This window comes from Schistocerca nitens, chromosome 1 (genome assembly GCF_023898315.1).
Source record: "Schistocerca nitens isolate TAMUIC-IGC-003100 chromosome 1, iqSchNite1.1, whole genome shotgun sequence".
NCBI lineage: Eukaryota > Metazoa > Arthropoda > Insecta > Orthoptera > Acrididae > Schistocerca > Schistocerca nitens.
The window spans coordinates 469,553,378-469,566,169 of NC_064614.1; the positions used below are offsets into that span (position 1 = coordinate 469,553,378).

The window sequence follows — 12,792 nt, forward strand, 5'->3', positions numbered from 1 at the left end:
CATAAATCACTCCTTGTTTGCTATTTTTAGGCACAAAAAGTGGATTTTTGAAAATTTTGAAACCAAATTTTGAAGGTAATTTTGACTGGTTATTTTTTAATTTAGGGTATTTTGTGTTATAGACAATGTTGTAGAGGAAACCTTTCTCAAAACAATCATGCAAATTGCAATGTTGCAACTTAACCCAGTGCAGAGACATTCAAATTTTATCTAATGTCTCCTGACTGAAAAATCGTCGCGCACCTATAAATAAAAATGGCCACCATCCAGTAAAGGTGCAAGATAAATTATTTTAAAAAACTGTTTTGAAATTCTCAAATATAGGGCAATCACATATAAAAAATTAAAACATTTAAAAATGGTCAAGCAACCATCACTGGACTACTTCATATGGATTGACCCAGAATGCTGAAAATTAGATGGATAAAAATTCTGTAGTACAATTTGACTAAAAGATGGAAAAGGATGATACAACACATTCTGAGGCATCATGAAATGGTCAGTTTCATAATGGAGGGAAGTATGGGTAGTAAAAATTATAGAGGGAAAAGAGTCCCATGTTCAGTTCCCGGCTGTGTCAAAGATTTTCTCTGCTTGGGGATTGGGTGTTGTGCTGTTTTTATGTTTGTAACATCTTAACTGACTTTCCACATTTGAGATGAATGTATGGGCACATACCAAAAGCCACTAAAAAAAACATGTTTACAGTGACAAATGAAGTATGTCAGTAGTGTTGTACTATTGTAACATACGTTGTTTGAACATTTTATACTGTCTCTAATGCTACCAGATAAAAGGTTTATATAGTTGACTGATATCAGACACCACTGATTACAGCTGAACAACTGAAGCTCCACATAATGCTTTATCATAACTGATGCTGCTTAATTGTTCTGATAATGGTCAGCGGTGGTTGATACCAATTAACAGTCAAATACTTTTATGTGGTTGTGTCGAGGGGGGGGGGGGGGGGGAAGAAAAAAAAAAAAAGAAATTATAGGTACAAACAAAATGGTGTATTACTGGCTCCTTCCAATGTGTAATTTTTGCCAAATAACATAATTTACAAGTTTTTAGCCAGCCAGAAATACTATAGTCAGACTTGCATCCTCAGGTCTTTTCTTGTCCTTATTCCTTAGTGTCATTGCATATGAGTGTTTGTGTACATATTAAGTTGGGTGTATGGAAATAGTAGTACAAACACTTCTTCCTCCATTCAAACACACACACACACACACACACACACACACACACACACACACACACACACACTAAGACAAAAGTTGACCGTTTCCATCACATATGAAGATACTGCATCAATAAATTAAACTGGCTTACTGCATTAAAGAATTTTCTGCTTTTTACATAGTGGGATAATTCTGTTAAATCTGTATAGAAGCTTGTATGGAACAAAGGTAGCTTAATTCCAATACAACACGATAAATTTCACATTTAATTCATCACAGCAAAAGAATGGAATGATTTCCACAGATATGTATTAAAATTTCCAAAAGGTACCAGTACTTTGATTCTTGTCTGCAAACAAAACGCGGAAACTGCTTGGTTATCACATTAATTTTGCATTAAATGCCTGCTTTTCTGTGATTACTCGTTCCTTTGCCAAATTGCAGAAATTGCACCTTTTCTCAAAGCTTTAGTAACATTACATGAAATATTTCATCTTTCTAGAGTTCTGTTTGTCTCCTGTTGCAATTCCTCAGATCCAGAGAAAGTAAGTATTAGTTCCAGATGCTAGTAAGTAAAGCTTGGACCTGATAAAGGAGTAAAATGGAACTTTACAACCTACCCCTCCGCTTTGGGGACATTTCCCAACAGTTGAAAAAATTTGTGCACTTACATATTAACTTGGTGGAGCGACTTCTGCCGTCAGAGGGATCCCACTACCTGTTTACAGTTATTGATGGGTTTACATGTTTGGCGGAGGCCACTTCTATCACTGATATTTCAACTGAGACTATGGAAAAAGCATTTTTGAACACATGAACAGCACATTTCAGTTGCCTGATATGTCTAAAGACTGACAGAGACAGACAGTTTGAGTCAATTCTATTCCAACAGTTACCCTGGCTGTGCAGGGTGAACCACCATAAGACGAACAGCAAAGCAATGGAATGATGGAAAGCTGGCACAGGTCTTTGAGGGCAGCTACAGTGCATCTCAAAGACAAATGAACATAGGCCCTATCATTGGTTTTCCTGGGTTTATGCACTGTTTATAAGTCTGACATCAGCACACCTGTAGCAGAAAAGATATATGGCAAAAATATCCATGCCCAGCAAATTTCATCAAAGACACGATGCCTACAGCAATGGGGGCTGATGCATTGTCAAAGTTTATTGCACAGTTATGACAACAGATGTCTCAATTTGGGACTCTTTCATGGAGTAGACAAGGGACCTGACCAACTTTTGTTGACGTAGATTTAAAACGGTGTGCCCAAATTATGCTCCAATCGCACGTTATCAAGCCACTGTTGCAGCCACCGCATTCAGTGCCTTAGGAAGTATTACACAGAGACAAACAAACAAAGGAAATATGCGAAATGGAAACCCCATAGTGGTTTACATACAGAGTGTGAAGCCAGCATTTATGATCTGTGATAATTCCCAAGCTCCTAACCAAGCGATAACAAAAGAAGCACCAACTAATCCACAAGAACCAACACCAAGCTCACTTCCACTGACGACTTAACAAACGACTAAACAAGAGCGAATACCACAAAGGCAGATCCAAGCAGAACATAAAGTGCATTTTAAATATACGTACATGCTCCGCACTTTAGAAGGGGAGGCTGTGTGGCGGATGATCATGAATCGATGTGGCAGCACTTTAAAAGGCAGAGAGATTACAATGCAACAAAGTACACTTGTGTTTCTTACCTTTGACTGTTTTCCTTACTGATTTTGTGTGTGTGTGTGTGTGTGTGTGTGTGTGTGTGTGTAAATTCTCTGATTCAACATTCTAGTTACCTCAGTGAAGTTATGAATTTTAATAATTAACAAAGCAATTTAATATTCTGCACACGATTTTTAGTGCACAGTAATTGCAGTAGATAAATAGGAAGTTCAATCTCAGCGCACTCCCCAGAAGCACAGGTGAGTTACTTCTGCCTCTGTCAATGACTTTCCATACATGATGACATGATGCATTGTCCCAACCAAGAAATCCTCCATACAGTCACAAATAGCACTTCATACCCCATATGATTGTACTTTCATTAACAATAGTTTGTGTCTTTCAAAATCAAAAATTTTCAGAAGTCAAGAAATACTACACCTAGCAAACTGCCTTGCTCCATGGGCTTTTGGGATGTCATCTGAGAGAAACACAAGTTGAGGTCTGCATGACCAATGTTTTCAGCATCAATGCTGGTTGGAATGGAGGAGATAATTATCTTTTAAATGCATCATTATGTTCTAACTCAAAATAGTTTGTATGATTTTACAACAGATGGCTGTCAATGAGACTGGACAGTAATTCCGTGGATCACTTTTGCTAACCCTTTTTTGTGGATGGTGTGTACTGTGGTTCAGGGGCAGCTCGTTCTTAAGGGCCAGAGGGCCCCAGCCACACCAGAAATCGTGTGATATCATTTTATTTGGTGTATTTTTTCAGTAAACTGAGTATGACATGACTTTGATGTAGTGTGAGCGACAGAGACCAGATGTAATCAAGCCAGTATTCAATGATCCGTTGCACAGACAATGTTAACCTGAGCTGCCAGTAGCCAGGTCATTCGACCAGTGCTGGGCCAACATCAGGTGGCCCATACTCCCACCACACCCTTGGTTCGTAAAACTGCCATCATAGTGAAACAACCACGGATCAGGTGTGCCCCCTGGACGGACCAGCTCAGGCATGCCCTCCTTCCCCTGCAGCCCAGCGAACCCTGGTGTCCTCTTTCCCCTCCTGCTCACTCATCTACACAATGTTTGTGACCAGCTGGCTAGGACCCCAAGCAAGAGCCATATCGTTTGTGCCCTTGGCAAAACTGCTGAAGCTGTGCACCCTAACTCTTCAAGGAAAACTATCTTAATGCAATTTTTTCTACACAGATCTAAGACATTTTGCAATTTGTACACAAGGTTTAATAAAAATAAAGCCTCAGGGAAGAATATCATTCACATAAGCTATACAGATGAAAAATATAGTGCCCAACAAATTAAATGTGTCAGTGTAATAAATAAATTACTAATTTTCCAAACTTTCTAAAAAAAATTGAAAGTAAAACAAAATATATGTCTTATTGTTTGTGGCAGGTACTGAACATTGATTTTATCATGAGCTATAATAAAGAACAGATTTTATTTGCTCCTATTAAATTATTAACAGTGTATGAATCAGCAACAGAAAATAAAAAGAGCCAGCCCTATATATGATGATAATTTCTGTGGGTTATGTCACAGGTTTATTGACATGATTCTGCTACGACAGTCATCATAGGCTTCATGCGTTGCTCTTCTGTCAGGCATACATGTTTCATTTAGCATCTAACTCAATGGAAGGAAGTAGGTTGACTAACGGGATATTTGACTTTTGTGACAGAAAACCCAAAACCTAAATTTATTAGTTATAAGCAGTGGAGAACATCTCCAAATTAAATTTGAAAAAGCCATCAATAGAAATCGCTCCAACATAAAAACACGACAAACAGATATTAATGGCCAATAAAAAGTATCTGCACAAACACACTCAGAGGACAACATGCTCGCAAACGTCTGTCAGTCCTTATGTGCCATAAAATATCATTTGGATGTGATAAGGGGAGGGAGGAAGGGGGGCGGGAGGTGGCATGGTGTTTGCACACTAGTCTCCTCAACACTATCAGCTTTCCAAATGTTGGAGCCATTATTTCTCATCCAAGCAGCCACTCGATTGGCTTCATAAAACTGAGAACACCCCATACCAGTTCTCCCACCAAAGAAATCCCTGGTAATAGGCCTACTAAGAAATGAACCCAGGTCCTCCACATGACAGTCAGAAATACTGATTGCTCAGCTAGGAAGGTGGACACTAATGTTTGACTACAAGACGAGTGGTCTAAGCCATGGGTGCATAAGCAAGTTCACTCGAAAAACAAGGTAATAAGTGACAAAGCAAAGACCACTGCCAAATGCAGTACAACTTAATGTAGTTCTGTCTGACTCAAATTAAATATAAATACATATAAATAATATCATTAGGAGTGAACAATTACTGTAATTTTCACTTATGAGATTTTACTTGTTAACTTCAAACATCCCATACATTCTGATAACTACTGTGGGAGGTTGTTTCGCAAATTAATAAGAGTAATATAAATATGACTGGACACTATACAGTCCATATCATAGATAGGAGAGAGAAGTCTTTCAATGAAAGCTATGTGTATACACATCTATATAAAAACAATGACGCCACCTTAATAATGTAACTATTATTTTATTTCATCTCAAGCTTACCATTATGATTTTTCAAAAATGATATAGTAGACTTCAGAACAGTTGATTTATCCATTTTACGATTGTTTGTAGAAACCATCGAACTTAATTCATTGATTAGCATGTTGAACTGGTCTCGACGTTTCTTCTCACTCAAATTTCGAGATTTCCTGCAGACAATAAATTGATATAGCAATAATAACCAAAAGACTTCTAACACATCCTCGCACATATATTTCCCACATTTATATTCACCGTTTGGTATCATCCTTGTCATCACCGTCGTCGTCCATGGTATCACTGAAACAATTATTTAATTTGTCATTGTGAGAATTTCGTTATTCTACAACTGCAGCCTTATTTTGCACCTAATAAACACTTCTTTGGGAAGACTGCCAATTTTTTCGCATTAAAAAATGCACCCTTTACCGCAATAGGTGATCATACATAGTTTGCAAAACATTACTACAGATGTATAGTACTTACTCGGATCTCCGAGATGGTTCCCTTTTTATGTAACTAGACATTTGTGAAAATTATTCTCTACTTCTCAGCGCTTATCCACACACTGCAATACACCTATCTTGCTTAAGAGATTCAACACTACTATATTCATAGCCACTGATCTAAATAATTCCATTCAGATTATAAACACAACACAAATCTGATGTTTCCGTCATTACTGTGCTTCGCTATCGTCATTTATTTCTTTCATTGTAGCCAACAATCGCACCCGGGAAGTCTATTCAATAACCAAATTATAATTTTTTACGGTGCTGTCATTAAAATATTATTTTATTTTCGTCATCTTTGTTCTATTACAGTAGACAGAAAACGTTTTCATCCAGTAGCTGAAATGAATTTATGAATTCTGAACTATCACTAAATAATAAAACGGACGTCAGCCGTCAGATGTTTTGCGAGTTGTCAAGACCAATTTGTTTTCCTATACCGTTTGTAAACAGGCCGGGGACGCCTGTGCTTAGAGAGACTTCTTGTCAGTGAAAAGTCAGTGTTTAGCGTCGAATTTGAACTTACTGTTTATAACATGGTCTATCTACATTTTCCTTCTAATAAAACAGAAGAGGAGTTAATGTTACAGGCAAAATACGCGAAATTAAAGAAAAAGGTAAGTAATTATACTATGTCTAACTCACAAATCAAAATGAATAGTTATTAAATCGCCATGCCTTTCTTTCGTAGCACCTAATCAAGGAAAACTGCGCTGCATGCGGTACCTAATGTATTATAGATATTATAGTTTTCACAAACTATCAGCCCAACGCATAATTGTGCTAAGGGTAAAATAATTAAACTCAGTTATTAACATTTCTTGAGGCTGCTTTATACATGACGTCAATCTGCATTGTTTCTCTGATGTTTTGTGAATGCAGAAGGCAGATTCTTTAGTATTATTTAAGTCTATATAAGTAGGCTATTCCAAGTGGTTGTGTTTGAAGACAAACTAAAGCCATTTGGTTCCTGGCGTTCTAGGCTCATTCTGTACTGTTCATGTAAAAAAAAAAAAAAAAAAAGCTGGAGAGGGGGGGGGGAGAGGGGCGATCATTCCACTTGGGACCTGTGGAAGGTACATTAGCTTATTTGTTTCAGTTGTAAATATTTGTCATGTATTATTGTTTTTCTGACATGTTCGACATCCCGGAGTACCTCCTCACTACGTACCAATTGTAATGAAAGTAAATCTAATGTATTGATATTGTTCATGCTGCAACAGGAAGAAGCTAAAATTTTCGTGAAGCGACTGGGACTTGAATCCAATCACAATTTTTATGTTCCATTGAGATATGTGTGAACAGCTCAATTGAATTTTGTCTGAAGATGTAAGGTGACTGGATTTAAGTCCCAGACCAGCATGCCTTTGTAATTTCTGAAGCTGCATGCTTACCGCCAGTGGAGCAATACAAGTCTTCCATACATGTTTCCAATGCTGTTCACAACTAAGTTTCTCATTACAGTCTTGATCCATACTAGCAGCAAAAATTTCTCAAAGTGTATTTACATTATTTACTACGCTTTATTTTGTAATGATTACAATATATTGTTGATATGTGATGCTTCACTAGTAGTAGCCTCCTCAAAATTTTAAGCAAATGAAGAGAAAGATGCTGCCACAACTCATGGATAAAAACATGCTACAGGAGCTGAATATGGAATATGGCTCTGGTATCTATAATTTCCCTAGGACATTCCTTCTGATTTTGATATCCTGGCAAATTTTGTATCACTGTGTGTTTCAAAGAAAGACAAAAATTTTAAGAAAGCAGGTGTGATGGACCAAAGACTTACTGCTACTCTACATTTTTCAGCAGTGTGGAATTAATTTCAGAACCTTATATATTTATTTCGCATTCTGAAGCAAACAATACCTCAGATAGTGCTGTACCTGAAGTAGCGATGGTTGAAGGTCTTAAACCTTAGGGCTATACAAAAATAAAAATTACTGAATTTTTATTTGAAATTTCTTTACCTTGTCATCTTGTAAACTTTGTCCAAACCACTGCTCAAACTCTTACTCTTTTCTGTCATTGTCATAGTCGGTACTCTACTACAACCACCCACATTTTTGTCAACATGCTATTGGGATCGAACACAACAGAAATTTTCTTCAATGAGTGCTGTACTTTATTATTGTTTTCGTACTCTTCCTAAAGTTCGTCAGGAACTCATCTGACCCATGCAAGATAATAATAAAGAGAAGTTGTGGTTCCACATTGGCCTATGCTGTGGTAATTTGCATACCAAGATATGTTATAGAAGTAAGTACAGACCCATGTTGATAGTCACATTTGGAAAACATGGAAAATATTTTGTTTACCCTTTTCTTCAATGAGTGCTGTACTTTATTATTGTTTTCATACTCTTCCTAAAGTTCGTCAGGAACTCATCTGACCCATGCAAGATAATAATAAAGAGAAGTTGTGGTTCCACATTGGCCTATGCTGTGGTAATTTGCATACCAAGATATGTTATAGAAGTAAGTACAGACCCATGTTGATAGTCACATTTGGAAAACATGGAAAATATTTTTTTTACCCTTTCGTTTCCAAAGAGAAGATGAGGATAGCTACATACCAAGCTGTAGGACACTTCGAGCATTTGCAGAAAGCACTATGTGTGTCATCTTCAACTATTTAAATAATTACACCTTACCAAAAACCTTTTAGAAAACAATAAATCAAACAATGGAAACTCCAGGTGCGAATATCGACAATGTAGGAAAAGACAAATTGGTACTTCCATAAAGAAGATGCATTAAATTTAAGATATGCACAATTAAAAGACACTTATATAAAGCTTTAAACCACAGCCTTCATCGGCAAAAGAGAAACACACACGTTTCGTACACACAAGCAAGCACACCTCAATGCGCACATGACCACCAACTCCAGCCAGCATTCTGACCCGAGATGCTGGAGTTGGCGGTTATGTGTGCATGAGGTGTGCTTGCTTGTGTGTATGAATGGTGGTGTTTCTCTTTTGCTGATGAAGGCCATGGCCAAAAGCTTTATATAATTCATAGAATGAAGGCTTTAATGACCGGATGACATAGCTTCTGGTAAACCTTTCGTGATGTGAGGTCGTGGTCCAAGAAAATCTCCTGTTCCTGACCTCAATAGTCATTAGACATTGTGAGAGAGCAGAATGGGGTACTCCACGGAACTCACAGACTTCGAACATGGTCATGTGATTGGGTGTCATTTGAGTCATACATCTGTACATCACTATGTCCACTTTTTCTGATGTGATAGTGAAATGGACACGTGAAGGGACACATACAGCACAAGAGTGTACAGGCCGACCTCTTCTGTTAACTGACAGACACCGCTGACAATTGAAGAGGGTCGTAATGTGTAATAGCCAGACATCTATCCAGACCATCACACAGGAATTCCAAACTGTATCACAATCCACTGCAAGTACTATGACAGTTAGACGGGAGGTGGGAAAACTTGGATTTCTTGGTCGAGCGGGTGCTTGTAAGCCACACATCATGCTGGTAAATGCCAAATGAGACCTCGCTTGGTGTAAGGAGCATAAACATTGGACAACTGAACAGTGGAAAATTGTTGTGTGGAGTGACGAATCACAGTACACAATGTGGCTATCCGATGGCAGGATGTGGGTATGGCGAATGCCTGGTGAACATCATCTGCCAGCATGTGTATAGCCAACAGTAAAATTCAGAGGCGGTTGTGTTATGTGTGGCCATGGTTTTCATGGAGGGAGCTTGCACCCCCTGTTGTTTTACTTGGCACTATCACAGCTCAGGCATACATTGGTGTTTTAAGCGCCTTCTTAATTCCCACTGTTGAAGAGCAATTCGGGGATGGCGACTGCCTCTTTCAACATGATCGAGCACCTGTTCATAATGCACGGCCTGTGACAGGGTGGTTACACGACAATAACATCCCTGTAATGGACAGGCCTGCACGGAGTCTTGATGTGAATTCTATAGAACATCTTTGGGATGTTTTGGAACCCCAACTTCATGCCAGGCCTTGCTGACTGATGTCAATACCTCTCGTCAGTGCAGCACTCCGTGAAGAATGGGCTGTTATTCCGCAAGAAAATCTTCCAGCACCTGATTGACGTGGAAGCTGTCATGAAGGCTAAGGTATTTTTCCATAAATTTGTCTAATCCTTGTCCTTCGGTCTTCTGCTCGTTGGTTGCAAAATTCTCTTTCCCTGAGTAGCCATTTTTCTCCAAGGCCTGCTTCAGATGTTTTATTTCAGCGTCCAGGTGTTCTTATGTGCATATTCATTTGGCTCTATCGACAAGACTTTTAATGACACCCCTTTTTTGTTGTGGATGGTGATTGGACATCAGAACACTGGGACACTGAAATAAAACATCTAAAGCAGGCCTTTGAGAAAAATGGCTACTCAGGGAAAGAGGTAAAGAGAATTTTGTGACCAAGGAACAGAAGACCAAAGGACAAGGATGAACCACATCAATGGAAAAAAATACAGTTTCTCCACCTTTTATTAAAAAAATTAAAACAGATCAGATAGGTAAAATTTTACAGAAACATGACATCAGATCGGTCTTTAGATCAACAAAGTAAATAAGTCAAGTACTTCGATCTGTGAAGGATACACCCTCCTCTGTCGACATGTGGTGTGTACAAAATTCTGTGTATGTGTGGTAAAGTTCATATTGGAACTACCAAAAGGAGCATAAATACACGGCTAAAAGAGTGCAAAAGTCTTTGCCGGCTAGGAAAAATAGAGAAATCAGCTGTAGCAGAGCATGCTCTTCAGTCAGGAAACCATGAAGTGAAGTTTTCTGAAACAGAAATTTTATTTACAACATCAAATTATTATCCACGACTATGTAGAGAAGCCATTGAAATTTATAAGCATCAGGATAATTTTAACAGGAAAGAGGAGTCAATGAAACTTAGAGACATATGGACAGTAGCTTTGCAGAATCACTAGATGATTTTACCTTTAACAAGATGACAATTGATAGTTAAGTTCTATCTTTGTCAAGGATTATCTTTGCTCATCACGTGTTACTTTGACTGTGTCCCCTTTCCTACAGTATATATGTCACTCTTGGATGTCCGACCAGTCAGTCGGCAAGACGGAGTGGAGTAGAGTCTTTGAAGACGTCCAGCACAATCCTGGATGAAACGTCAGGAATGGAAGATTTTCTTGGACCACAACCTCACACCCTGAAAGGTTTACCAGCAGCTTTATATAATTGTCCTTTAATTGTGACTGTCTGCAACTTAACGTGTCTTCTTTATGGTAAGTAGCAATCTGTCTTTTCCTTCATTGCTGTTTAAAAAACCATAAAATACTCTTGTCCCATAAAAAAGCACTTAAAAGTTCAGAAGCTTCTATCTGGAAAAAATGGAAGATGATGTCTGATAGTAGTGTTATGTATAGGAAAATATAATCTTTAAGTAAATGTAAAGATATCCATAATGTCTTAGATAAAGTTCCAGTTCTGCAGTGAATGGCTGTTCACTTTAAATGGAAGATGATGAGCATAAACATGGAGATATATTCCTGTAGGCCATACTTTTACATTACATCGATCATGATAAACCATTGGAATCTGTAAGACTCGTTAAATATCTAGAGGCATCATTTTATGCCAAGTGCTCTATTGGTTCTTAGCTTACTACCACTGATTTTCTAGATGTATTTACATGTTGTGGGTAATTGCACAAATTCTTAGCACTTACTGAAGCAGTGCTTGGCTTTTGGAGCCCCTTGAGCTGAAGCTGATGATATTTTGTGATGAGGATGCAGAAGATTTTGTCACTTTTTTGGTGATGTCTTTCATTGTTTAGCTTGCCTGCATCCCTATGAGTTAATACACAAGTTCAATAGTTTGGACAGTATAAGTATAAAAACTTCAAGAGTTTTGATATAATGTTCACTCTACTAATGGCTCTCAAAGTTGTCGAGAAATTTTATCAGAAAGAAAAGCATTCAAAATTTGGATAAACTTATTTCCTGAAGTAATTGTCATAAAAACCTATGCTTTTGGGAAACTGCGTTCTGTTAGTTTCTTTGTGGGATCTGCAAAATGTAGCTTTCGTGAGTGGATACCTCTTGAGATAATGACAGCAAATTTTGCACCAGTAAATGTTTCTTCGATATCTCAGGAAGTTTATTTCTAATGCAGTTCATTCAACATTCCCTGAAAGGAGCATGGTTTTTGCTACCAAGATACATCATGCAAAAGTTTGTGATTGAAGGAACACAGTAGATTTCCTCATATTGATGTTTCGTGACTGTAAAATGTACTTTCATAGCAAGCAAAATTACAGTATGTCCTGCTGAGAAACAGTAGCAATTTTTAAACATCACAGCATAGTTCTCTTTGACACAGCTTGTCTTTAAAACTTATCAGCTAGCATGTAAAGTCAGACAATTCCATAATAAACAAGGGAATGTAATCTATTTTTCTCCTGCTACATACATGAATTTAATAAAAATTGAAGCAGTTAATAATGCTGTGCCATGTGCTGCACCATACATACCGAGTGCCTTGTTGAATATACGTATAGATGTGTTGGATTTACATATTAAAAACACTTGCTCCTAATCATGCCCAACTCTTACGAAGGAAGTAAGAGTAGCATCAATAGAGATGGTACTTAACCTCAAATTGGATAAGAATGGGGGGAGGAAATTAGGTGGCTGCTTTTTATTCAAACTGTTCACACTCATCCTTCAGTTCCTACTCTTATGTGTGAATTTGCTTCTCCTCTATTATTTTTGCATTTTAAGTTAGCTGCCTAGCACAATGTCAGTGTTAGCTGGAGCTATTAAAGTGTTGGATTCATTTGTGTGGCTGGTTGGTCAAAGT

At 37.9% G+C, this 12,792-nt stretch overlaps 2 protein-coding genes across 3 annotated transcripts in view; one reads left to right on the forward strand and one right to left on the reverse strand.

The window, feature by feature from the left end:
* LOC126251868 (circadian locomoter output cycles protein kaput) overlaps positions 1–6,133 on the reverse strand; it is a 115,286-nt gene extending 109,153 nt beyond the window's left edge. For both annotated transcript variants that reach the window (XM_049952558.1, XM_049952565.1), the window contains exons 1-3: positions 5,928–6,133; positions 5,697–5,741; positions 5,463–5,611 (exon numbers count right to left, since the gene is read on the reverse strand). In XM_049952558.1, coding sequence (XP_049808515.1) covers positions 5,463–5,611; positions 5,697–5,741; positions 5,928–5,968 — 235 coding nt within the window. In that variant the 5' untranslated portion in view covers positions 5,969–6,133. The remainder of the gene's footprint in view (positions 1–5,462; positions 5,612–5,696; positions 5,742–5,927) is intronic.
* A 202-nt stretch (positions 6,134–6,335) lies between these two features.
* Positions 6,336–12,792, forward strand: part of LOC126236043 (negative elongation factor E) — a 43,628-nt gene continuing 37,171 nt past the window's right edge. The window contains exon 1 of the mRNA XM_049945080.1: positions 6,336–6,570. Coding sequence (XP_049801037.1) covers positions 6,490–6,570 — 81 coding nt within the window. The 5' untranslated portion in view covers positions 6,336–6,489. The remainder of the gene's footprint in view (positions 6,571–12,792) is intronic.